At 39.1% G+C, this 27,969-nt stretch overlaps 1 protein-coding gene across 1 annotated transcript in view; it reads left to right on the top strand.

Moving 5' to 3' along the window:
• PRTG (protogenin) overlaps positions 1 to 25,500 on the top strand; it is a 79,006-nt gene extending 53,506 nt beyond the window's left edge. Inside the window, exons 12-20 of the mRNA XM_039390082.1 lie at positions 12,372 to 12,467; positions 12,991 to 13,177; positions 14,851 to 14,978; positions 15,723 to 15,893; positions 19,386 to 19,568; positions 20,144 to 20,264; positions 21,224 to 21,389; positions 22,376 to 22,480; positions 23,602 to 25,500. Of these exons, the coding sequence (XP_039246016.1) occupies positions 12,372 to 12,467; positions 12,991 to 13,177; positions 14,851 to 14,978; positions 15,723 to 15,893; positions 19,386 to 19,568; positions 20,144 to 20,264; positions 21,224 to 21,389; positions 22,376 to 22,480; positions 23,602 to 23,988 (1,544 nt within the window). The 3' untranslated portion in view covers positions 23,989 to 25,500. The remainder of the gene's footprint in view (positions 1 to 12,371; positions 12,468 to 12,990; positions 13,178 to 14,850; positions 14,979 to 15,722; positions 15,894 to 19,385; positions 19,569 to 20,143; positions 20,265 to 21,223; positions 21,390 to 22,375; positions 22,481 to 23,601) is intronic.
• The last annotated feature ends 2,469 nt before the right edge of the window (positions 25,501 to 27,969 follow it).

Genomic DNA, 27,969 nt, shown 5'->3' with positions numbered 1-27,969 from the left:
CTTTCCATTTTCCAAGTGTTGTATAAACTTCATATGCAGAGGAATTACATCAAGATAATTTTGTTCTCCTTTTTTCAACCAAAATAGTGACATAGCTTGGATTTAAATCTTGAATGCATTAGGAAAGTTAACAAAAATAGCCTTGATTATGAGTACTCTTCTAGTCTTTTACTCTGTACCTTTCAGTTTGTTAACACAATGTTTGACATGTATTCAATTCTTGTTCTTCACAAAACTATTCAAAAAAATACGGTGGGTAAGGCAAAAGGTTGACATTACAACTTGTCTGTAGTCAAACATTTGGACAACAGTAGCATTGCTTACTATGAGAAGTGATTTTGTTTATTAAAAAAAAGTTAAAGAAAAACATTTTAAAGGAAAAATTTACACCAAATTCCCAAGTATATAATTGTTGAAAACAGTTTACACATATAAAAAAAATTTGTGAAGAAAGGGATAAATCAGTAAAATTCTCTTTCAGTTTCTGCAAAGTTGTGTTTTCTTTTCCATGTTGTTATTGTTATTCTTGGCATCCTTTAAAGTACCGTAGTTTTTACTTGTAGTAAGTAATATCTACATTAAAAACATGTAATGTTATAATCCATTTCCAAGTGAGGGAAAGATACATTTTTGTCTTTATAAAACACCACAAAGTATAAAATAAATAGTAGGTACTGTGTTGTCAACCAGAAGAGCAAAAGATTTTCAAAAGTTTCAGGAAGCCTGAAATCCTTCGGGCTACTCTTGTTTAGATGCTTCTTTGTGTGGACATTAAACTACGTCTTTGTGGAAGGGTACTCAGGCCACAGTTCAGAGAATTATTCTGTATAAAGAATTTGAGCTCCTGACAATATTAGGTCCAAATTCAGATTGCACCTCTTTTACACCACCTGCAAGATTTGTCTATGGTGCTTTCAAGAATACTGTTTCAGAAATTTGGTCTTAATTAAATAGTCTTCAAATAAACCATTAACGTCTATTTAACTAAAAACAACAACAACATTAACTTGCACAGCTGCTGCCACTAATATGGACTGAGTAATCCTCCTGATAAATTATCTCAGAAGAGCAGAGTCTGGTCATGGAAGGAGATGAACACAAGATGGTTCTGGGAGGAATCAGTGTGGAGATGAAAAGTCATGATTTTTTTACAGAGAAGCAGATTCTCCTGGCCTTCTAGTTGGGCATTTTCATTAAATTTAAGCATACTGATAGCATTCAAGAAGGAGTATAAGTATGTAGTTTTTCAGGCTTCATTGCCTGGTCACTTATTGTGTCCTTTCAATAAACTTTTCTGTGCTAATTCATACCACAAAAATCATTATGAATCGGTCATGACAGTGTACCATTGAATATAACGCTGGTGAATATTAGAGTCAAGGATGTTATAGGGTCATGGGTACTTTTATTGTCATTACAGATGGAAATTTTCTTCAGGGCATGTTTTAGAAGTTTGGGATACGCTGTATGAAAATGTAAAGACTAAAAATAACACTGCTGTGCCAAATCATTAGGAAGGTGGTTCAGCATAATCTAAATGTAATTAAAATGCTAAATGTCAAAGATATGCAACTAGTCAGAGAGAGACTGTAGGGAATGAGACTGCTAAGAAGATAGTGAGGGAAAAGTAACAGATATGTTCATGTATGGAGAGAGATAATGCAATGGCTTTTGTGGCTGAGGGAACAGAGACCCGTGTCCTTATGCCATCATGCTTCAGGTGAAATTACCTGCTGAGCTAAGGCATTTGAGGGGAACTCTTTACAAGTACAAGGGAAGACTTTACAAGCTGTCTTCCCTGCTTCCTGGTTTATTAATGTGTGTAATTGGCAAATATTTAGCATTATATGATAGATTTTCAATTAATACTTTACATTGAAAGTAATGTACAAAGGAAGCTTGATGACAGTCTTTTTTTTTTCTAAGTTTTTTTTTGTTTTAATGCACCTGAATTTAACTTCAGCAAATGAAGTATGAGAGTTGTCATATTAGAAGCAGTACACGTATCAGACTAGCTGGCAGCCTATGACAAATGGGTCAGGTTAGCAATGTCACTATAAAGTTTGTCAGCTGTCTGGGTTAACTTGCCCCTCTACCCAGTGCTCGACAAATGAGTGCCAAATTTTGAGCTTCATTAAGTGGTTGCTTTATTTATATTTGCAAGGAGCCTGTAGAATAATATTTCTGCGCTCACACAGCTGTGTGTGGACACAGGGTGTAGATAGGTGTCTGTCTGTATGTCTGGTCATGCACCTCCACTACCTGTGTCCAACAAATACCAGGGAACGCTGCGGGAGCAAGAGCAGACATGGCCCTTGACACCTGCAATAACAGAACATCCCACTGAAGTTTGGGCCCTAATTACAGCTGCAGCTGGATATGGTCCATGCAGCCAATATTTGCCTTAAGAAAAATACAGTGGTGGTTTCCACTTGCATGTATTTTGTTTGTTTTATAGATATAGATATATTTATCATGACTGACTTGTTTTATATCTAGCAAGTTGAGTGTGTTTTAGTGCAGTTCTTTGTTGCCCTCTCCAGGAGGAAAGAGCCAGACTGGTTGTTAATTGCCCTGCCTGAAACTTTTGCATCTTGCAGTCATTCTTGGAACAGCACAACTCCTAAAGCTTGAGATCTGAGTCACCAGACCACAGATGTTTTTGCAATGAAACTGTGCACCTCCTACAAAGTCACTGTGGTGCAAGTAATGATAGATAGTGTTTTCATTTTGCTGCACAAAAGGGTCAAAATGGCATGAGGAGTCTATGACAGAGCAGCAGAAAATGTTGGTTCTGAAAGAAAATTTATATCATAGCTCCAGGGGAAAGTTTGGGCACTGTGAACAGATTGCCTTTGTCATCGTGTACAAATGTGTTGTTTGTAAGGTGATGCTGGATGTCAGGCAGTCAGTGCATAGTGACTGTATGATAGAGCTTGGTACCTAAACAGATGTTAAACCAAATTTGATAGAGTGCTTACAGCACTGTGTTTTGATGCATCTTCTGGAAGCATTCTTCTTAACATGAAGGCCAGGCAAATTGCCTAAACTTTCCTCCAGTCTGCAACCCAGAAATGTTTGTCTCCACTGGGAAGATCATCCTTTCAGTCACTTGCATGTTGTGGAAAAGAACCTTTTATAGCACACTCCTGTTTTGAGGCATGTTTTTAGCAGCACTGTGTGTGATTGTCTTTTCTCCCGACCCACTGCTGTAATGTTTGATTCACTGTTTTCTGTCACTCGTGCGTGGCTCGGTTGCTGTATGTAAGGGAACCTGTTGTATGGGATGGCACATCCTATTTGGACCACTGCATGAATTCTCAGTGGACATATCTGTGTTAATAACTGGGGTAATTACAGCTCTGCTGGTTCCTTTGGACACTCTTTCCCTCCCCCCTCACCCTCCCTTTCTTCTTCCAGAGATGGCCTCTCTACATAATTCCATTAAAGTGATTGTGCTTGGAGGGGTGGACTGAGGGGCAGTGCTCTCATCTTTCAAAGCAGGACCAATGAGCTGTGTGCTTTCCACTGGGCAGCAACAAAAGAAAAGGTCTCTCAGAAGAAAAGACGAGCACAAAAGATCAAAATTAGGTGTTTGTCCAGGCCTCTGGTATTGCTTTCAAGTTAGCTTTTGAGGGCTCACTTTGAAAACGGTGAGCCAGGCTAGTTAACATAAGGGTGTCTGCTGGTTTAGAGAGCACTGGTACAATAATATTGGAAGGGAGCTTTTTGCTTGTGCAGTTTAACAGTTCTCTGAAACACATGAGAAACAGGGGGACTGATGGCAGACCTTACAGGCAGAGGGGGAATGTTCTGTGCCGGTGAGGAAATCGAGCACACTTAAAATCCTTGACATCTGCTTCACTTGTTTTAAAAAGATTAGAGACATTTAGGTATTTTTCGTTTCCTTAGGCTCCAAAAGGCCAAAATGCCGTGTGCTGGGAATCCATCCTGCCCCTCCAGCCCTCCCCCAGCACTTTTTTCTGTATGAAGCTGCTATTGCTGATGGTGGGCAGTAGGAGAGGTGATGTTTTTACTGCAAGGGGGTGTGAGGTGTTGTTTGTCCTGGGGCCCTCCAAGGGGATAGAGCAAAGCTACAAAAGGGATACAGACCCTTTTCAGATTTAGACAAATAAGCCAGAGCCATCCAAAGCGTGGAAAGCCAGACTGTTTAGCTGGATCAATTCACATGTGTCATATGTTCTAGTTTCTACCAAAATAAACTTCTACAATGTTGTACAAAGAACAAATTGCTTAGTTTCTACTTCAGTTATTTGGTTTGCAAAGGAAAACATGAGTATCACAGACAGTCTTTGTTCCATCTAACTGTTTAAAGTTACCTTTAAATTGAAAAAGAAACCATGAGATGTAAAATGCTGGCAATTTATAACTGCTCAAACTACTTTAATCTGATATTAAAGGGATGTTATTTAAAATGTGTGGTCAATTGAAATTCTAAGTCCTTTAAAAATAAGAGAAATTAAATACTATTATTTGAAGCTAATAATAATGCTTAGAAATTGCATATCCAGAGGCTCAACAAGATTTTAAAAGCAGTAATAGAACAAGATTGTTAAACTGTGTTTATTTAATTAATCATGTGTACTCAAACAAAGTAAAAGGGCATTCTTCAGAAAAGAGAAATAAAATCCAGTACTGAAAATCTGAGAGGGAATACCTGATTTTGAGAGGAACAGACTTGAATCTGTATCATCCTTCTGCTTCCCAGATTTATGTTACTGTTTGGCTTGATGTGCTTCTCTCTGTCCCTTTTGTCTGGTATATTTGAAATGTATTTGCTTATTTTCCTAATAAGTTTCTGCTGTATTTACATTACTTTGCTTCAAAAGTACATTTTTAAGGATAGTATTTCTCAGTGCTCTTCCTTTCCCACCCTTCCCCCTTAATAATTCCCCTGGACCTCTGTTGCTTGGAGCAGACTTTGGCTAGCCCCAGATTCGATGTCAAAGGCCATGACCCGATGTCAGAGCAGCCCATGCTGCTGGCCTCTTCTTTGAATAATTATCTGGAGTTTATTGTGTTGAAGGGATGGGCTTGGGGGCAGCACAGTCACCCTGGCAAACCAGACCAATGAGCTATCCAGCCGGACCACTACCCAACAATGGATCTGTGGGTTACACAAAAAATCCAGCAGCACAAAAGATTAAATTAAAAATGGACATTTGGGCACAGAAGTTTTGTCCTTAGAACAACCATTTTTTTCAACCTTCTGAATGTACTGTGGTTTTGATACCTCCAGTTGAAAGGAAAAAAGTGTTATTTTAAATTTTGTATGTAAGCTAGAACCAAACTGAAAAAATTTTCTTATCACCTTCCCCAGCCATTAGAATTGCCATACTGGCTGTATATTCAGAAGTTATTTCTAGGTTTCTAGTCACTGAACTTGGCCCAAAACATCAAGACACTGAACTTTTCTGTTTGTTTGGTTGGTTTTTTTCTCTAGAAATTCAATGCAATCCCAATTCTTTTAGAAACAAGAATGAAACCCCCAGTACTTTAATTTCTGTCAATATTTTCCTTCTAAGTTGCTGAGAACAGGGATGTTTGAAACAGGTATGAAAGTATGTTCCAACAGTAAATGATAGTAAAATGTCCATTTCCTTTCAGCTTCCTTATCTTTTCCTCTCCCCAAAGAGGACTTAAAATGTCTGAAATCCAAATTGTGTAGTGCTGTCTCTTCTTATCAGGACTGAATGAAAGGCTGCTGGAGGTGGACTCACTGTTCTGGAGGGGTGGAAAAAAAAAAAGTTCTTTCATGGTCTGACCTCGGATTCTTTCTTAATTTTATCTAGCCCTGACCTGTTGGCTCTGCTCTGGCTCCTTTCAAGGCCTTCAGAGCTTCACAAACATGCAGCAGCTGAAAGAAACAATGACAGGGCTTTTAGGGGTTGCAATATTACACTCTCTTGTAACCTTGGCTAAGTAGCCTGTAAACAGATGCTTTCTCTGAAGCATTTGCCAGAAAGCCAAAATCTTGGCTGTTCATACCAGCAAGCACTTTGTAACACTTTTGATTCAGGACTCTTCATTTTGTATTCAGTGTAAGCTTCAGCTGAATGAACAGTGACCCAGGGTGTGTCTCATGTGTACAGTGTGGTTGTAGAACTTGCTGTTACAGGTTTTATACTTATCTTTACTGCTATAAATTTGCCTGGAACAGAAGAATTGTATGAAGAAAAATTATCAAGGTCTCAATGGGATAAAGGCACATTGGTCTTTTGCAGAAAACTGATTTGAATGTACCATTAAAATCTAATCAGAACATTTGCATTTCTCTGTGTTCTTTTGAGAAGGGAGGATGAATTAGGATTTTTCATTGGTTGTGTGGTTAGTGTCATGCTGCTTTAGTCTTAGAGGATTTTAATTTTGTAATAGAATATTGAGAGTGGAATTTTTGTTCCACTGTGAATATGCAAGTGACTTTATTCTTAGTAACTTCTTCTAAAAGCTTGGTCTGTGCAATCTTGGTAATTTAAGAATGAGGTTGCTGCATGATAAAGTACTTCACCAGCTGCGAAGTGATTATAAGCATGTTTCTGGTTTTAGTTGTTTAACTGTGAATACAGGCATTTAATCTTTGATGCTTCTAGTTTTCCCAGCTGTGTCCATTGGAAGTGCATGAGGACACCACCTGGCAGTCATGAGGTATAACTCTATCAGATGGAACTAACCTGCAGTGGTTGGAGAGATGTTCCTTCCTCTCCCCGTGTCACTTTTATCACCAGGGAAATGACTTCAAAAAAGAGAGCCTTATTTTCTAATTTCCCTGCCATTCCCCCAAATAATGGTAGCTGCTACAGCAATCACCCCAGCAACACCTGGGTTTTCAGTGGATATATTTCCGAGGCCTGTAAGGGTCAGGAACAATGCCAGATTGTTTTATAAATTTCTGTGTATTTGTTTCACTATTTTAGAAGAACTGAAGAGCTAAGTTTGGGACAGTAACTCAGTGGAATTCCACAGAATACATAAACACACACTAAAACTAGTTCTGACATGAGAAAATATCAACTCTATGGTTGCTTTTGCCTACTACTGTGTATGTATTTACTGGACCATTTATATTTTCCTAGACTTTGAAAACTAGGCTCTGAATGTTTAATCCATGTTTAACTAATAAATATACATCACTTGAACATATTAAAATCTTAAGTTTTGAGAAAGGAAATGTGACTAACTGAATATGAGTATTTCTGACTGACAGCTGCTCTGCAAGTTCTCCCCTCACTGAAAGAAGAATGAAAGATTTACATAGAAGCATCTGATGGCAGTAGTAAAGGATACTGAATGATTTTGAGCTGGTGCGATAAAATGTGGATGTTCCAATGAAATGTAGAGCAGCAGAACTGCCAATAAGTCAAGTCTCAATTCTTGGTGATATTTCTGCAGTTTCTCTCAGTTTCCCACATCCAGATAGATGAGCAGCTGTGGTTCTTCCTCCATGCTGGGGAATAAAATGACTTGTCACAACATCAGGGTTAGAACATCTGAGTGCACTGTAGTATTTTTCTTGAAGGATCTGTTTGTAACTGCTATGAGCTTCCTGTCTGCTTCCTGAGAAGCTAAACCTAATCTCTAAGATTATATCTCAGAGATATAGTAATACAAGTAAATAATTGTCACCCAACCTCTTTTGGAGCTTCAGCTACTGTAATGTTTAATGTTTTTCCAAGTTACAATCCGTGTTTTAAATTATAGTTCAACTTAATTGTTTTGCTCATATTTGCAGTATTTAACTTTACCAGTTTTACTATGAGGTACAGAACCAACTCCAACTCACAAAACAAAGAGAAGGCTCCCCCCTGTGTCTCTCTGCTGAAAGACCTATCAGGGTTGGATCTGCAGGACTCACTGCAAATTTTTATGGAGAGTGAATGGCAGGACATGGGGATCCGGAGGAGTATCACTGTGGAGCAGTGCCATAGGAAAATGCCAAACAGTGATTTTTGGGACAGTATCTATTTTGGTAGTTTGAAATTAATAAATGTAAAGCATTCTTAGCTTTTTCCCACTCTTATTTTATAGGAATATTATTACCACAGGCGAAATTTGTGTCTCTGGTGAAACCATTATTCTTGTGTTCTTAATACTGACAGGTTTTGGTTACATAAAAAGGAGGTGTGAAGCAGGTCCGTTAACTGTGTGAAACTACTCCAAATTATCACATCCAGCCTATAATGTCTTCTAAGACAGTCTCTGTGTGCTTGAGGCACTCATGTAACAACATTTATGAATTAGCCCTAGTGTGTTTCTATCAACATCAGTGCCAGCCCTTTGATTTATATGAACGGTGCAGGTTTTGCGTCCTTTCCACCAGCTGATTTAAGTAATAACAATAAAAATGCCTATTAAAAACCTGTAGATGTTGTGACAGTTTTAAAACAATCGAATACCAACACTAAAAAAACCCAAATGATATTCAACAGAAACAAATTAACTGAAAAAAAAATCATCCAGCTGATTAATAAATAGGCTACAGAATTGCTCCTCTTCATCTTAGGTCTGTGAACAAGCCTTCAACCATTACACAAATGCTGGCAATTTCAAGAACTATTCAGTGTTACCAGTTATTCAGAGAAATTTTGTAAATGCAGAGATGAAATCTTGATATGAGTTTTTTTAATTACACTGAATTTATGTGTTGAATGGGTTGAGTCAATCACTGCACCCAATTTGTTTCTGAATAGCAGTGATCTGTGGAAAGATATGTTACTTCTGGGTCTGTTATGAGCAGGACTGATGGCCTCAATGCTCACTTCCCTGTTTCCTGAGCCTCCAAGCCTCCTGTGCGTGGATGGTATACAGTAAATTTGAGACTGTCAACCCCCAGGTGGCCATGCTATCCCCAATCTTTTATCAGTGACTTATGTGTAAACTATTCAAGATACCGTTGCTGGTTAAAGATAAGAAAGCTCCTGAAGTTTGTTTTCTCTCTGTGGATGTGCCTGGCTTTGAATGTTTGATGCAGCTGATGAACTGTGAGATGAAAGTGTTTATGCCAGGTGTGTACTGGGATTGCCACTGAGGAGTGAATCATATCAGAAGCCTGATATGAAGCCTGAAAATGAAACTCAAAAATTTTTAAAAATATTCCAAACAGAGGCTACTTGAGACAAAAAATATTTTCCAGCACTTCATAAAACAAATAGTAATATCTGTTGGAACTGAGACAGATCTGTGGCAGATGTTGGATTATTGTGTTTGACATATAGGAAAGCTCTGATCAACATGGAATGGCATCTCAGTGGGTACTTTGGATTGGTCTTTGCTCATGTTATGCACATAATCTATGAGGAAAGTTTCACATAAATTTCTTTAAATTATTTTCTGTTCTTCTTTTTAGATGACTTTAACATTTAGGCTTCCCTGGGCCAGTCCATAACACAGCCCTCCCTCCTTCTGCTACTTCAATTGCAGAAACCAGCAGATGGGTTTTCAGCCATAGAACAGTAGTGGGTGACAGCTGAAAAATTCGGACATTGCTTTTGTCTTAAACTAGCCTTGGTACCAATTGAACCATGATGTCCTGAAGTGGGAAATAACATTGTTTTTCAGATGGTAGGGACTAACTGAGGGACTTTATTTTTAAACAGGTTTTTCTATATAAAGATAATTCTCTTTGAAACCTCTTGTGTTATATAAGAGCAGGAGAGAGGAATGGTATTCAACATTGTGCTGCTTCTACATGTCAAGTGTTAAGGATACTTAAAAGTAAGATTTTAAAAACATATTTTTCTCAAAGACATTTGAATTTTTTTTTGTGGGAGTTAGATTGTTTTTTTTTTGCCTTTCTTCCACATCCCATTATTCTTCCTTTTCTCCTCAATCAAGCGTTAATGGGGAATTCAGTTAAAAAAAAAAATGCGGTGAGGATAAACAGACCTCAGAGGCTCCTCATTCAGCTCAGCAGGGCACTAGACCTTAGCTATCCTTCATTTCCCAGTGAAGATGATCAGTTCTGGGTGAGCACTTTCAAAGGGCGCAGGGTTTTTGAAGGTGCTGGGCAGGATGATGGATTGTGGGCTCTGTCATCCCGTGTCCTGCGGAAATGCAGCGGGGGGCTGTGCCGGGCAACTTGTGAAGGGAGGGAGAGGCAGCGACACTCAGCCAGCTGGAAGCCTCCTGGTTCTGTGGGATCTGTTCAAGGGCCTGCTGAATAGTGCTCCAGCTCGAGTGTTTTCTAAGAATGACTGGGAAAAGTCATTTTTTAATAACAAACTCCAAAGCATAATCCCAGTGAGATGTTAAAGGTGTCTCAATGACTTCTTCTTTTAAATTCTGGCTTTGTTTTTGAATATTTCAGTTGCACACTAATATATTTATTCCTCCCACAGATTAAGAGGCCTGTGAATATATATATTTCTGCTTTTCTGAGATGCACTTGTGATATTCCTAAACAAGTCACTGTAACATAATTTTTGTGTATTCAAATCACTCGGGACTTTTGAAATATTTTTAACATTTATCCTTTTAGTTGGGCTCAGTGTTTATAAATGCACCTTTATTTTTTGAAAATTTTTAAGAGATTGCAATTATTTACATATAACATCTTACAATCTTTCTGAATTTTGAATATTGAAATTCCATATTTTCTTTTGTGACATTTGATTATTCTCTGTGTTTGTGTCCATCTCCTTTTCTCTGCTTGTAATTTGTGGTCAAGGAACAACTGATGTTAAAGTGCTATTGTAAAGTGAAAAAAACTTCAAAGCAAATGAGAATTTTACTCTAGTTTAAAAAAACACTTTTTTTTTTTTTTTTTTTTACATTTTGTTATTTACATTTTCTGCTTGTGATGTTAAAATCTATTCAAAAAATGGGAATGGACTCCTCTTGCCTATTCTACCATTAGTGTCAAATACCTCAGAGAAATACTTCAATCCACATTTAAGACCTCCCTTTTTTACAGCTATATATAGATTTTGGTAAAATAATCTTTAAAAAATAAACACAGATAGAAATGTAAACTCTACCTAGTGATATCTCATTTATAGCTGATGTGGGTAACTACAGCAGAAAAAGATTTTCTAATTCAGAATAAAAAGATTCTAGAAAAGGCATTATTAGGAAACTACTCTGCCACCTTTACAGAAACATCAGATGGAGCTGCTCAGATGGTATTGCTGGTGCAGTGACTGCAGAGGGAGCCACCGATCTGATGGAAACAACAGTCCTGTTCTTGGTGAAGAAATGTCAAATCTCAGCTAAAATGAGAACAAGAAGAGCTTATTTTGAGAAGGGTTAATACTGTGGTAATTTAGGGCAAGGAAAAAAGAAATAAAAAAGATCAGCACACTTATATAATATCTGAACCTTCTGAAAATCTTAATAGAAAGAAATAGGTCCATGTCAATAGAAGAGGAGAATGTCCTGATAGCTGTGTCAGTGCTGGGGTGAAGTTTAGCTCAACCCCAAAGAGCTCATATGAGCTCGTAGCAAACGCTGCCCTCTCGCAGATCGTGGCTGTATGGAAGGGATTGGTTGCAAACACGCTTGTGAGGGAGCAGTTTGCAGAGCAGCCATCCTGCTGGTCTGCACTCCGAGCCACCTGTGGTACCCCACACCACATCTCCACTTACAGAAAGCTCCAGGCCCCTTTCTAACTCATTGCTCTGTAGCAATTTTCCACTTGGATCAAGGCCAGTGTATCATTAACAGAACCAAGAGAAGCAGCAAACTGCAATGTGGCTACCCAAAGACATGACCAGAGAAAGGGAAATGGGGAGGTCCTTTAAGCTGGGAACAGTGACCTTCCAAGAATGCCAGAACCAGCTTTCAAGAAACATATGGAGGCAGAATTTGCTAGTCAAAGCATTATTAGCAATCCCTGTTTTTTCACAGTTTATCTCCTCTCAAAGCCTGGAACCAAAACATTTCCCATTTCTTTGCTGAGTCCTGTCTTCTTGCCTTTGCTTTGATTGCCCTACTTCATTACATCCTGATTATCTAGAAACAAATGTTGGTTTCTATGGACCTCCTGCTGTTTGTTTTAACAAATCTTTAATAAAAGACTGAAAGAACTTCAATATGCTGAATCATACTATTAAATCTAGCTCTGTAGCTGTGAAGGTGTGACTTTGTTACAGATAGAAATGTGATACTTATCCTACTCCTACTGATTGCTGTTTAGGCTATTGGAAGTCTGGGCAAAGATGCAGGGGAATTCACAGGGCTGGAGAAAAGAGAGGCTTCCAGGCATCCAGCGTGTCCATCAGTCCACTGATTGTAGCAGATGAGTTTTGAAACAAACTTGCAGGAGAATCACTTGTTTCACTATCTGTAGGAGTCTGAAAACCTTTTTTTTCCCCTCCTTCTTCCGGAGGCTAATTATTCCTTTTCTTTTTGTGCAGATCCTAGAAGAAAGTATCATGTAAGGCTGCTGGCATACAACAGTATGGAAGAAGGTTATCAGGCAGACCAAACGGTCAGCACTCCTGGATGTGTCTGTAAGTGTTGTAGATGCATGAAGAATTTATTAAGAGCTGAGCTGTTTCAAGGTCCCAGCAGCTCTGTGTTTTTAACCTATAAATAATCAATTAATTCAGTGTAAAACAGAGAACCAGAAGGATCATATCTGTGACAAATACTATCCTAGTCATCCTGCAATTGAGATAGTTTCCTGTGTTTGTGAAGTGCAGTTGAAGAAACAAGATAGGCCAAGCACATTTCCCTCCTCTGTTGGACTGTCTGCATCATCTGACAGTGACTATCATGTATCCTATGTGATATTTATGTCTCTCTCTCGTCTCTGTTGATAGTTTTGACTTTGTTTTTGACTAAACAAGTGGGACTGCCCAAATAATATGTGACATGTGTTGGGTTAGCAGCAATCTTTAATAGCTTGAACCAGACTCCTGGGTCTGAATACCAGGTAGTGCTGGGTAAGGGCAGATTTGAACCTAAACCGTGGGCTCAGACCTCTTAACATTATCCAGTAAATAATTCCTGCTCCTTCTTTGTTTCAAACAGCTGTCCGTGATCGCATGGTGCCACCTCCACCGCCTCCTCACCACCTCTATGCCAAAGCAAACACTTCATCTTCCATCTACCTCCACTGGGGGAAACCTGCCTTTACATCTGCACAGCTCATCAACTACACAGTGCGCTGCAACCCCGTGGGGCTGCAGAACGCGTCCCTGGTGCTCTACCTCCAAACGTAAGTGCAGTGAGCCTTGGTTTGCCAATTCCACATCCTTCCCACTCAGGTTCTACTCTTCCTGCCCTCTTTTAACTGTCTTTTACCTGTAACAACTTTTATCTCCCACAGAGGACTGACTGTGTGTTTTGCCCCGTGGCTGCTTGTTCAGTTTCTTGGATTTTGCAAGATGTGTTCATGGAACAGCTTAATTCTCTACTGGAGATCCTTACCTTGGATCATTGGGCTAGGTCTTGATTTTTTAATGGCTTTTTAGCTGTCTAGGTTGAATTTCATTTTAAGTTCTTCAAGAAAACAAGACAGAATATCTATTTTATGGGTAGCTTGTCTGGGTAAAGGTGGGACTTAGTCCAGTGTCTGATTTTAAGACTGGAAATGAGAATTTTTGAGGGACTGAGCATTTTATTGTGGGAATGCCATGTTCCTGAGGGTGTGGGACCCTGCCAGGGGAAAGCTGAGTAGGGTTGCTTGCTTTTCAGAGAAGCAGTGCCTGAGCCACAGAATGGCAGAACAGGGAAGAAAGTCTTCCTGGTCTTGGTGTTCTGGTGGTCTGGGAGCAGAAGACTTTGTTCCATGTGACTGCCTGTGCTGGGGACCCGTTGAGGGAATCCGTGTGTGTGTAGCTGCCTTAAAACTTTGGTTTACTCGAGCCTCTAAATAAGAAATATGCTGTCTTAAAGGATAGTTCCCATCCTAATATTCAAGATATTCCCTTCCAAGAACACTTCTCCTGCTGTAGAACTCCCGACTTAATGATTAGACACAGTATAATCACCATGTAAAGTTCTTACTGTGCAATATGGAGCATAGCAAGGAGTGCTGCTTTTTGTGATAGGATGAGACTATTGCAAATAGTGGTGACTGACTTTGCACTGTGGAAGATGAAACTACTAAATGAGATTTAATAAAGCAGTATCTGTAGAGTAACACCATTTTAAATTGAGATTTAATCTTGACTGAGGTATTATCACCCAGAATTAACACCTGCATATATGAAAGATTTCTCTCCGCCCCTAGAATTAAAATAAAGTGAAATATCTACAATTAACTTTGTGAACAAATAGTAAACTGCAATAATATAATTAATATAATAAATTTTGCAAGAAATAAATTACTAAATGCGGCTACAAGGTGAGTAGGGAACATTCATATTCCACAGAGATCCCCTAAATGTGGGAGGTGATAGAGGCCGTAAGTGGAAGGGGACATTGCACATGCAGCCTGTGGCTGTCTGTGAACTGAGAAGCAGATCCAGGAGCCAATATCATGTGCCTTGTCAGCTGTGATGCTGGTTGCAGTTTGTGTTACTCCAGCTGGAAACATAGCGTCCTATGGACAAATGTGGAAAGAGCTGAGTTTGGGATACCTGCTGGTGATCCAGCCAGTAGTATTCTTGGACTTGCTTGTGCATCAGCTGTTCAAAGAACCTTTATAAAAACTTGAGCTCAAGTCAACTGACAGCAGGCATAACACCCTCCTGAGAGCTCCGGGGTTAGCACAAGTACACTTCAGGTGGGCAGCACAGATGGGCCACGTGTCTGGACTTGAACTGGTTTGTCCTTTGTTGAGCTGCCAGTGAGAATCTACTCATGTGACCAAGAGATACCATCTGAGTTTGGGATCTTCAAGTCAACTGCTACTGTTAAATTTATTTTTTTCCTTCATCTATACAGGTCAGAGACTCATATGTTAGTTCAAGGTCTTGAGCCAAAAACTATGTATGAATTTGCAGTTCGGTTGCATGTGGACCAGCTCTCCAGTCCCTGGAGTCCTGTAGTCTACCACACCACCCTCCCAGAAGGTAAGGAACCAGGAGAGGACCATGTGGTTCTGAAAAGAAAGATCTGTGAACCAAATGGCTTGAAAAATTGCTTATTAATCTTCAGCTGCCTGTAGGAGAGAGAAATCCTTTCCTTTGAGATACAGATAGTGCTCTTCTTGGTAAGAGCTAGAAAAATGCTGTCAGGAAAATCTTTGGTTTGGAACTGTGAAATTCTTTTTCAAAATCCACCTTAAATCAGCAATGATTTTCATATAAAGTGGGATATGCTTTCACCATTAGCAACTACTGAATAGAACTAACTTGAATAAAAACTTTAAAATATATATTGAAGAGGTAGGGCTGGAAACATATTTTAAGCCCCAGAAGTTTTGGAAACTGTAGGAATATTACACATCTATCACTCTAGCAGCTGGTTTGCTTTGCTGTCAGCTTGGAAGGGGAAAATCCAAACCTTTGGTTTCATATTCTCAGCAATGCAATGTTTGAGATGCACCTGTTCACAGGGTAAGGAAGTGGGGGTTTATCAGTAACTGTTTCCTTCTGGAACTGAAGGAAAAAATATGAAATTTGCTTTTCCAGAACCTCATCTATTGACCAGGTCAGAGTTAACAGGATGTCTCCCAAGGAGCAGCATGTGTTTGTTTGTATGTGGTTTCTGGGATGTAGCAGTGGCCATTAGGTCTGTACATCAGTTTCTTTCTGAGCAATTTAATTGCATGTAAATTGGGTTAGCCTAATAGCATTGTGTTACTGTTCTCACAGCACCATCTGGCCCTCCAGTAGGAGTGAAGGTGACTTTGATAGAGGATAATACTGCTTTGGTTTCCTGGAAGCCACCTGATGGTCCTGAAACAGTTGTTACACGATACACTATCCTCTATGCATCCAGGAAGTCTTGGATTGCTGGGGAATGGCAAGTGTTGCACAGAGAAGGTAAACTGAAATCACAAACCTATGAACTGAACAAACAATGATGCTACTTATAATATGCTTTGTTACTTTCAGCTCCCATGGACTATAGTAAGAAATAAATTCATATATAAATGTTCACATAAAAGTTCTAATTAGTTTAGAATAATTACCATGGGAAAATGCATTAAAACCCAGTTCATACTCAGAAGGTGAGGGGAGAAGGGCTGTCTGTGCTGCTTTGGAGCTCAGTGTGGGAATCAGGTCTTGTAAATCCAATTACATCCATCTTAGTTCTGTTGTAACCATGATTGTGATGGTTTCATTTTGTAAATGCACTCTTTCAAATCTGATGCCTGGTTCTCCAGAAATAAATGTATAAATGTAGCTGTGTGGTTTTATATATTTCTGTCAATCGCTGCCAATCCAGTTAGCTCAGTTTGCTTAATGAACTTTCCCCTACTCCCAGTAAATTGCTCTGCAAATTCAATTTAACTCTCTGGCTCTATTCTACTGCTGAGCCCCAGCTAGCTAATTTAGCAGTACCTTGGGTATGGTGACATGAACTGCAGTCACATCTCTGTGATTAGATGGAGAGATGGAATAAATTTTTCTAAGCACTTTTGACAATAATACTACGATTTGAAGAGCTGCATCAAAAAGAGATTTCTACTTTAGCCAGAAAAGAAAGAAAAAAGCATTTATTATTGGGTTGATATTCAAAATAAACAGAGGCAGTTCAGAATATATAATGTTCCAATGATGTCTTAAATCAGAGAGGGAAGCTCAGTGTTACAGGGTAAAGTCATGTGCTTAAGAGGATGGTTCTGTAACAGTTACTATTTTGTTGTTCTGTGTTGTTACCTGGCTGAAAGCTTAGTTGTCAGCAGAGAGTGAGGCGTTAAATTTTCTGTGGAGAAAATTCCAAACCCTTGATGAGTATGCTGTCATGGAGGACAATTTGCTTCATCATCATTGAGAGTGAACTGTTTTGGTCCAAAGCTGGTGGGTGTCCTGCTCCTGAGGAGAGCATAGAAGACCAACAGCCATTTTGAAAGGTGGCAGTGCTGCTTTGTCTTTGCTGGAGCAGAATGTATTTGTCAGGCTGGCCCCAAATAGAATGGTCACCTGTGAAGAATGACAGGGTAATGACTATTAATCTTTGACAAAATTTGTAAAAAATAGCTAGTCTCTGAAATACCAATCAGGTCTAATTATAGGGGGAGGATTGAGCCCATGTTTTTTCACTATCAAAATTGTTCAAAGAAACAATAATATAAAGGTGTCCCACTTAATTGTTGGAAGAAACAGTGAGGTAAACTTGTCAAATTAGAGGATGAATTTACCATTAATTTTTACTCGGTAAAAAACCCAGCAGATTTAAATTCACAGAGAGCTTACATTTGAAGAATAAATCTTGTCATTCTGGTGATGATACACTGTATTTGCTGCATGCAGCCAAGTGGCTGAATTGCTTTCAGATATATCCTTCAGCTCAGCCATGCCTGAACATCATCTCTGAAAGTATTTCACCAGAGATTTGGGATGAGGGGATGGCAATAACAGTAAACATTTTCATGTGTTCCCATACTGAAAGAGTTGGAGAGAATGAGCAAATGGAGAGCTGTAAATCTCAGTGTATTACTATGTCCATCAATGCTAGAGTCACAAATTTTGTATTTTGACAGATATATTAGGGTTTGAGGCATGGCATGGAATTCAGGCATCTTGACATTAGGACATACTGTTATGCTCTTAATTATAGGCAAAAAAGTCTGTGAAAGAAAACTAGTATGTAGAGGTAAAATGGGACAAATACTGTGATAGTCCTGTGACAGTACTTTCATAGGTAATTTGAGATAGAAGCAGGATTTGGAGTTTTTAATGCATTTATTCTGATAAGCTCAGCTAACCCTATGCAATATATAGCACTGTTTTGTCTTGATGCTAAACCTGTTCTGCAGAAGATTTGTGAAATCTTGACCCCATTCCAGTCTCATACCTCCAGAAACATCCCCCTGAAATAAAAAAATAAATCAACCCTGCCACCAATTTAAAAACCAAACCCCTCTAATTTACTGAGCTTGTGTTAGGCATGGTAAAACCAAAAATGTAACTGCAGTTTGGTGCTGATTCATGATGGGAATTATCTTCCAGCCACCTCCCCCCCCTCCCTAGTTCTCTTCAAGTGGATTAGAAGTTACAACCTTTACACACTTGGTGTGCAGTAAATCAGCACAAAGTGCTCACTTGCTTCAGCCATGCAGCAGATTTGAAAGGAGCTGGTGGGAAAGAGCCTGTAATATTGAAATGTGACCTTTCACCCTTGCTGGTGCTAAATATTACAGCTCCTTTGGCTACAGATAACTCACATTTTACTTCAAATGCTTTCACCTAATGGATTCTTTCTATGGAAGAGCTGAAACAGCTTTTGAAGTAGCTTCCTTTTTGCCAAATTTATAATCTTTTCTGTCAACAAAACAGGCTTATATTTTATATAGGCTCCCAGGAGCCTATAAATTCTAGCTTTTCAAACTGATTTAAAAGGTTGAAATTTTGACTTAAGTCTGAGAAAGTGAATGGAATATGTGAAAGAGAACAAGAGAGAGATTTGGTCCTGTAACTGCCACTATTTAGGGAAAGAAAAGCAGTTTATTTCCATGGTAGCAAGAAACAGGCATTTTAGAAATGAACTGGAATTGTAAGCAGTAGTCTGCAGTCCCTGGGCAGGCAAAGCTCTCATTGAGTTTGATAGGAGTTTTGCCTGTCTAAGGACAATGCAAGTGAATCCTATTTGAGTTCTTAATCTCTTTTCCTGCCTTCAGGGACTTTAGGAAATGAATCCCTAGCATGTGAAAAAGGCATTTTCTGTAATATTCTTAGTAGCACAGCTCAGATGCACAGTAATCAAGGAAGCCTACGCAGGTCTAAATAGGGCTTAATTTTGTTTTAAAATTGCGGTATAATGTACTCTTGCAAAGCTATCCTGTTCATTAAACCAACTACACCTGAAATTCGATAAAGTGAACCTGAATTCTTTTGTTATGACAATTTGCATTCACATTCATGGTACAGTGGATTGAGGAGAGGCATATACGAGAGAGGTCTATCTTCCTGCTTTTACTGCAGAGTCTGGTTATGAGCTTGGCTCAGCTGCTCATAGATCTGATCACAGCATAAATGTAACCACACTGAAATGCAGCTCATGCCAGATTTAGGATTAGTGTGCTGTGTCTTGTACCCAATATTTGATTCTTGGTTTTGAACTATACTGGAAGTTCACGGTGTGCTGTGTTCAAGCAGGATGGAGAGAAAGGACAGAAGGGACAAGAAGACAAAGCCCAATGTTCATTCTGTTCCTTGTATGTCCAGGTTAGAAGGTATCAAAGTGATCACAGTCCTCAAACAAGATTTGTAGGTGCTATTGGAAGGAAAGTGTAGGTCCCAGTGTTTAAATCTTGGTCTGTTCCCACAGATTTTGTCTTAACTGGAACTGTCTATCAAATATTTTTATAGGAGCAATGACCATGGCTTTGCTGGAAAACCTTGTAGCAGGAAACATGTACTTGGTTAAAATAGCAGCCTCCAATGAAGTGGGAGAAGGACCCTTCTCAAATGCAGTGGAATTTGCTGTCCTGCCGAAGGAGACATCAGAATCTAATCAGAGACCCAAACGCTTGGATTCCGGAGATTCCACAAGTCAGTAGCAATGTTTTAATTACTGCTGTCACAAGTATTGGAGCAAAAAGATCCCTGTTTGTTTTAGCTTGTAACTGTGTTTTGGGTAAACCACTCTGGTTTATGTGAGGTAGTCCTAACAGTGAAACATTTTCTTGTTCTAAATGAAATGATTTTGGAATTTTTATCCCAGTTCAACACAGAGCTGCTTTAATGCTCTTGCTTGGAAGTTGGAAGTCTGTCTATCAAATGACAATACATAACTGGTTTGAATTCAACTTTGCAGCCACTCCTCTATGGCATTTCCTCTAAGTCCTTTATGTCTTGAGATACCCAGTAGCACTGGGTCCATCCCAAGAGGCATTCCCTTCCTCCCCTCCCACACCAGGACTGCACTGACCAGACTCTTCTCTGTTTGGTCTGTGAGTTTTATTTTCAAAAATGCCAAAATGCATGACAGAGAAGGCCTGGAAATCTCATTAGAAGGAAGCGTTTGTCTCTGTGGTTGTGACTGTAAGCCTATTAATTTCTTGACAAGGGAGCAGGGGTTAGCTCTTCTTATTTACTGAGCCTTTCTATGTTCTTTTTTGATATAGCTTATTCTGACTATTACCATCTGGACCAGAAATCAATGACTGGCATTGTTGTTGGGGTTTGCATAGCCTTGACCTGCATCCTTATCTGCATCCTGATCTTAATTTATCGAAGTAAAGCCAGGTATGTTTTTGTTCTTGAAGAATGAGCTCTTTTTCAGGACGCACTCATTCTTGGGATGTGCTTCCTCCTCCAAGAGTGCTAAGTTCTCTGAAGTACTCTGTCTCTTCACCTGTTTCTACTAGCATTGGAAACAGAGCACTTTGTTGGCTCTTCCTACTCTACCTGAGCCCCTTCTCCAATGAAAAGGAGGAAGAACCCACAGAGTGAGTCAGTGGTGGTGCTTTGACAACTAAGTATGAGGCATGTTTCCAAATGCAAACCCCACTTTGAGTCAGATGAGCATGCTGCTGTCCATCATCTGCTCTTCCTGCTTAACCCTCCAGCCTGCCCAGACATGGTTTTGCAAGGCTTTAACCCCCCTGGGTGTTGCTGGACAAAAGGAACTCTGACATAAAGCAGTTCCACGATGCAGTTTCCACAGCAGATCCATGATGCAGTTTCTTTGCAGTGGTGCAAGCCACCATCTGTCTGTCTGTCTGTCATGAGCTGCTATAGGGTATAAACTGGCCTAGTGACTGCCCAAAACTCTGGGATCAGAAAAAATATAAGTTACTTTAAATAATACATTAAAAACTCTTTAACAGCGTGTTTCAGTAACAAGGGCTTTTTAGCATTCATACAGGAAAAAATATGGATTGGGAGACAGTCTCTGTGTAGCATGGTAGAAAGGTCTTAATATCATTAGTGGTTACTTCCTCCAAGTAATATTACTAATCATGACAATTCCTGTCTGCTCATAAGCTTGTAGCCTACTGTGTATGATTAACTGGAAGCAGATGTTATTTTTATCCCAAGCAATAACATTTAAATTCCATCTGAGTTAGGAGTATCATATAACAAAATGTAAATGCCGAGAGTATACCAGCATTACTGGATTAATAGTAGCTTTGAAGTTTATCCTTGATTTTTTTGTATTTTATTCCTGTGGGTCAGTTTTTTTCCTGCTTAACATTGTGTAGGAAAACATCTGCTCCTAAGTCAGTGCAGCAAAACACTGACCAGCTGTCACATACCAGCATCTCATTAGCCAGTGCTAATGAGGTGGAGAAGAATACTGAAGGAATTGCAGAGAATGAAGAATCCTTACTGCCAATGATAGTGGGAAACAACTTCATCGATGCTAAGGTACTGTGAGCTTTACTTGCTCCCAAATCAGAAATCTTTCTTTAGAATTAATTCCTATAACATCAGAGTCCTTACCAAATGTAAAATATGTGTACTACAACCCCCCAGGAAGTTTTGTTTTTAACGGAGCAAGCACAGGTTTGGCAATCCAGGCTCAAATTTTCAAGACTTATCTGAAAGTTCAGCTAGAGATCTGGTTCAGACTTGTCTTACACTGTACTCTGCCGATTGCAGTGTTTGGCTCTGGCACAGCATCACAGGATAAAAGCTCCACGGACTCGAGGCTGCTCAGTGGCCTCTGTTGGTCCAAGGAGATAAGTGAGAGTCCTTGTCAGCAGCCAGCTCAGCAAGTGCCTGTGCACAATCTAGTCAAGTGTGGCACTAAGCAGCTATTAAAGAAAGTATTCTTTTTCTGCATATTTGCTGGAAAGACAATGTTACAGTTTATAAACTCATATTTGATCAAACTATAAATTAGTTTAGATGGCAGAATGTACCAGTGGATGTACACAATCTTAAGCCCAGGAGTCCACTGTGACAAAACCACAGTGGCCTTCCTTTCACGTGCATACATAGTGAATTAAAGCTTGTTCTGTTCACACTGCAAACTTGAATGGGGCTGCTCCCTGAGGAAATATGCAAGAGCTGGGGAATGGAAATGGACCCCAGTACAGGCACAGATGGTCTAAATGTGAATGGTTAACATCCAAAGTAGTAGAGCAAGAGCAGCAGCTGGAATATTTTGCTGTGTGTCTGCAGTATTACAGCTGTTGGGTCTGGAAGGTGGGCTTCCCAGATTTAGTGGATCTGTTCTTGACTTGTCTTGAGCAGATGAGTACTAGACCACAAAAAGTGTGACTCAGCACTGAGACTTCATTTGTCTTCACTTTCAGTTTGGAGTCAATAGGTAGGAATAGAAAAATATTTTCAAATATCTTAGAAATTTACTTTATTAAAATGAATGTCTGCATATTCCTCTGTTGTAGGGAGGATCTGATCTGATTATTAACAGCTATGGGCCTGTGACAAAGGCTAACAGCAAGAAAAGGTGGCTGTTCTTCCAAGATACTAAGAAGGTGAAGACTGAGGAGGTAATTGCTTCAATGGGCAGATGCACAATCTTTACTCTTAGACCCTGTGTTTGCAAAGGAAGATATGTAGTTCTCCATTTGTGGAAAAGCGTAACTAATGGTCTAAGTTTTAATTGGATAGTTTCAGTTATGTTAAGGTTGATGGTGTTCTCTCTCATAGTAAAGTCTTACGAATATTTCATTTTCTGACAGATATTGTCGGGACACTGTAACTCTTTACAGTTGTCAGACAATTAACTGATCACTTTCTTGCCTTTGCCCTTTTATCTGTGAGCAAAAGGATTTCTGTGTACTGGGTCTGTACATCACATGTACTACATCTGCAGAGACTTTGTATAAATATAAATACAAATTAAACACGTATTTGCAAATAAAAATAATATTAAAATATAGAGAATCCTCTCCTACCCTGACAGGCAAAACTTCTGTTTGCTGAAGAGAAACAAAAGAAGGAAACTAAATGATATACCCAAAGTACTGAGGAAATTGAGAATCTGAGTAGAACTGTCTGGCTGCTGAAATCGTTGCCAATTATCAACATTTACTATTTGGTTGAGAAAAATAACAGTTTAGAACTGAAGTGTTCAACCAAACCTGGAACATTGTAATGCAAATTCACACCTGTGGAGCATGTAACTACTCTTTATTTCATTGTAACTTGTTTTGTACTCTTGTGTGTTTAAGCAATAGAAAGTCTTGATATCCATGTTGTAAATTCATATTCAAAAGTATTTCCAGAAGCAGCTGTGTCTTTCTGATACCTCTATATGAAAAATATTTGCTATCACCCCAGGAGTAATGCTTAAAGAATATGCATGAGGGGACAGGAGAGAACTCTACCAAGTGTGGTTTTAAAACACTGTTCAGGTCTCTGCAGTGGAATAATTTTTGATTACCCATGCATATCTGGAAGGATTATTTCATCTATTATGGAAGAAAAAAGTATGAGCAAGACTTGAGATTGATTCTTCTTAAACTCCTGTAGGAAAGCCCTGGTTGTTCTGAAGCAGTGCTGTTAGGAGCACTCTGGTGGAATAGAAGGCAGGAAATACAGTAAAAATCCAAATTATGGCTCAGTTTTTCAGAGGTTCAACAACCCTTTTCTCTCTCTTCTTGTGTAGCCTCCGAGAAGGTTTGTGCAGGCGGTGTGTCTGTACCAGCCAGGCCCCCCCGTGCTGGTCAGTGAGGACTCCCCCAGCTCTCCGGGCCAGCAGTCCAACTTCCAGGTGCCCTTCAGTATTGCTGCTGACACGGAGCATTCGGCCAACAGCGAGGGAAGCCACGAGACCGGCGACTCTGGAAGGTTTTCTCATGAATCCAACGATGAGATACATCTCTCCTCTGTGACCAGTGCCACCCCTCCCACCACCAGTCCTTTTGTGAGCAGTGACTTGGGTACGAACGCGATGAGCCCGACCATCAGTGACTGCACAGAGTCTCCCCTGCTGTTTGCTGCTGACCAGACTCCTACCTCACCTCCTCAGATCCACCCTGCAGTGCAAAACTGACATCCTGGGGCCACGCCAGACATTCTGACAGTGTATGTCTGTTCGAAGGACAATGAACAGGGAGCCAAAGTTTTATTGTGGAAAGCCTGACTAACCTAGCAGGTGATCCATATTTCTGTTGAATGTTTGTTTTGGTTTGGTTTTTTTTTCTTGCTTTATTTTGATTTTTTTTTTTAAACTCGCTCATTTTGAATGTTCAGTGGTCAAAAAATGTGAAAGGAGTGAAGATTTCTGACTAAAGTTAAAAATATGTCACTGGAGCAAAGGGAAGGCTGTTGGCCCTTTTGCTGACTATCTACCTCAGTTTGCCGAGAGGTGAACTCTGAATGACGACTGCTTTACCTCATTTGTGTTCTAGTTGGTCTCAGCTATGGAACTGATGATACTTCCTAGTAGTGTTGTTTTATTTTGAGTTTTTTGGGTTTGGTTTGGTTTTTCCCCCCCCAGATGTGTGTAGAATGTGTGTGTGTATGTGTGCGTGCATATGTATGTGCTCAGCGATCGGGGAGTTGTATAGGTTGGTGAACAAGATTGTTTAGCTGAAGCTCTGTCTTTGAAAAGAAGGAAACCTCAGAGTATAAAAAGTTAGGATTTCATGTGGTTGACACAGAGTATGTTAAAAACTGGGAAAACTGGAGCTTCCACATGTAGAGCCACATGAAATCTTTTGTACCTCTTGATTTCTTATAACCCCAGTAAGCCTAGGACAGTGCCTTTCCCCCAGAAACCTGTGCCAGCAGCTGCTGACAGGATGTTTGCTATATCCTTAGGGCTCTGGGACATGGTGGATTCCCCACAGTGTGACAAATGTTGCCCCTTTATTCACAGTTAAGGCTAAAAAGCATGGCAAAATGAAGAAGTACTCAGCATTTACAAACAGTGTGGCTCTGCCTGAGAGTCATGGAAGAGATAATAATGCTGAGTATTCCAGTATCGCAGTACTTCTTAGCAATGGTGCCTTGCATTATATATTATGAAATTACTGATTTGCCTTATGCCTTTTTAGTATTCATAAAGTTACTTTGGAGTACAGAAAGATGCCTTAAATCCTTCTTAGATTTTTTAAAGTAAACTGTATCATGAGTTTATAGTTCATTTTTACCCAGATTTGAGTGCTGATACGCACTGCTAGCATTGTAATGTCTCAGAGCTGTTGTTAGAATGCAACCCTGCTCCTTGCCTTCACCTAGTGTGCTATTAGCCAGGAATTTTAGCTCAGGGAGTTTACCACATGCCAATCTAAAACTCTTAGTAGGCTACCATGAGAAATAATAAAGCCAGAGCTTTAGTTGAAGAGTCTGTTTAAAGAGGTGAGTACTGCTACTGCCTCAAACCCATGCAATTCCTGTTTTATACTACCTCCTTTAAAAATTATTCTAGTGTTTTTTAGGTTTTGTTGATGTTGTTTTTTCCTGTACTCAGGGAACAGTTTGTTACTTTTAAGCTGCCTCACAGAAACGTGGAGCAAACTGACAGGGTATCGTTTTGTTTTTTAATAGGAGAGAGCGAGAGACAGGGAGGGGGCTGGAATCATCCAATGTTAGAAACTTGCCTGTATCTATATCCAGTCTTCTTCTCACTCCTCCTCTTTCCCTGTTTTACTTAAACATAAAAAAAAAGAAAAAAAAAAGAAAAAAAAGAAATAAAGAAAAGGAAAGGAAAAAAATTAGGCATATGTTTTTACTCAAAGAAAATGTTTAAAATGTAATGTGCTGAGAAATCAACCATAGGAACTCCTGGCTCTATTTAAGTCTGTCAGAACTCCATTGACTTTACTGGGGCTGAGATGTCACTCTCCAGGTGGGCCAGGCTGGCTTGTGTTGTTCCTCATGTATCAGCAGGAGGTGAGAAGTTGTTGGTAAGCCCTACTCTTCTGGTTGGTTTGTGCTGAGGAATCTGGCTCTGGTTGCTGGAGTTCTGTTTAGAACTGTTTGCTAGTTCACATTCACCTTCCATAACAGCGTTGATTCAAATGCTTTAAAAATAATCTTGTACCAAAGACTTTTCTGTAGAAGAGAAGGAAGCCACATATTGTCCAAAAATAATTAAACTAGGTAAAAAATTATAGGTTTGAAGAGCTGAATACATTTTATTGTATAAGTAGTTACTAACAAAAACCAATAGGGCTTCTTGATTGTAGTAGCCAATTGCATAGGTGAATTGTATGCTTCTACAATTTTAACTACCTTGTTGTTACAAGAGCCTTTAAAGAAAGTTATAATACCAGCAGATACCTCCAAAGAATTCCAAGTGTAATTTTTTTCTCCAGCATGTAGTTGATTAACAATACAGTATTAAGAAGAATATTTTTGAACAGTTTTTTATCTACTTGCTGAAGAAAAAGAAAACCTTTTCACCAAAGATTTATTTTTGGTCTTGTCAGGCAGAATGTTTAGTGTACAGCAGAGTACTCTTTCTAGTTAGGAAAAGTGTGAATTAATCAAAATTAGAGTAAGAATGTGTAACTGTAGCATGAAGTGTCACACTTCATCTTTCAGAGTAGCCTCTTTTGTTAGTCTCATTCAGAAAGAGCTGATATGCAGATGGTAACTGCTTCTCCAAAGACTTGTTTGCTGTAAGTACTGGTAATCAGATGTAATTTTATAACCTTCATTACAGGTAAATACTATAAATCCACTTTGCAGTTTAACCTATGGATGATTTGAGTGAAAAAGACTTCATATAAAATCTGTCAATCTTCTATAGATGCTCTAAGTTTAATAAGCCAAAGAGTTGAAAATACTCAGTGTATTAGAGACCAGAACTCTATTGATCACTTAATGTTTTATCAAGGTACTTCTTATCAGCAAATAAAGAAAACCAAAGATATTTAAGGTTACCTCAGCATATAGGCAAGCTTAGTTAGGCATTAATTATTCTGTCTTTTTCTTTACTTTTATGTTAACCAAATATAATACACTTCTCCAGAACCCAGTCTACATTCATGTGCTTCCCTTTGGCACAGTTGTGATTGCTACAGAACAGAAAATGTCCTCTCCTCAAAATTTATAGCCTAGCGGTAACATATCACAAGATTTTGTGGTAGAAAATTTGTCTTACAATTGAAAACTCCAACAAGGTAAGCAAAGGAATCTCCAGAAAAATTGTGTAGAAATCGATACTTTATTTATTGATCTCAATAGCAGAATCAATCCTTCATGATTGTAACAGTGCAGAAGTGGGCTCAGAGTTTAAATGCTTCACATCCTTGAAGCCAATACAGGTAATTATGAATATGATATTACAGATAATAATTTTCTTAAAAATTTGTACCTGTGGCTGTCTAAGGAAAGGAGTCTTTTATATGTAAACGTCTTCATTCCATTTGCCTAGAAAGAGCTGGCAGAACACAGCAGGCAGACTGGTTTCACGTTTTCCAGGTTTTTTTTTCTTGGTTATGTCTGTAGAAACTGGATCCTGGAGAAAAAAAAATAATTTCTTAATTATGAATTTTTCTAAATATGTTCTGAAAGATGAACATAAATGTGGAATTTAGTGTTACACTATGAGAATTGATTTTGTTTAACTGCACTGAGAACTAAGGAGCCATGGCTGGTGCAATGAGTGTATATGCAACCCTCGTGTTTTAAAAAAAAGAGCAAAAATCATGTGACTTGAAAAGCATCAAAACTTAAAGAGGAAACCTTGAAAGCTGACTTACCACGCTAATCATGTTTCTAAGTGAGCACTCTGCCCTTCAGCTGCAACAGCAATGCCTGTTCTGCAGAACCTGGATCCAAAACTAAGTGCTCAATCTGCCCACAGTTACACTTGTGTACTTTCTTAATATTTAACAAATAAAAAATATTCTCGTCTTTCAGGAATTATCTAAGAAAATTGGGAATGTGTAGAACAGGGTATATCAGTTGATTATTTTTGTAATAGTTCTGCTTTTGTAAGAGAAAACTAAAAAATCTACATATCACTGTCAGTAATTTCCTATATTAGCTCTGCATTTTCTGTGTAACTGTGAAAAGGGTA

This window comes from Pipra filicauda, unplaced genomic scaffold (assembly GCF_003945595.2).
Source record: "Pipra filicauda isolate LSUMZ 115617 unplaced genomic scaffold, ASM394559v2 scaffold7_size6619720_pilon, whole genome shotgun sequence".
Taxonomy (NCBI): Eukaryota; Metazoa; Chordata; class Aves; order Passeriformes; family Pipridae; genus Pipra; species Pipra filicauda.
This window is presented reverse-complemented; position numbering and strand designations above follow the sequence as displayed.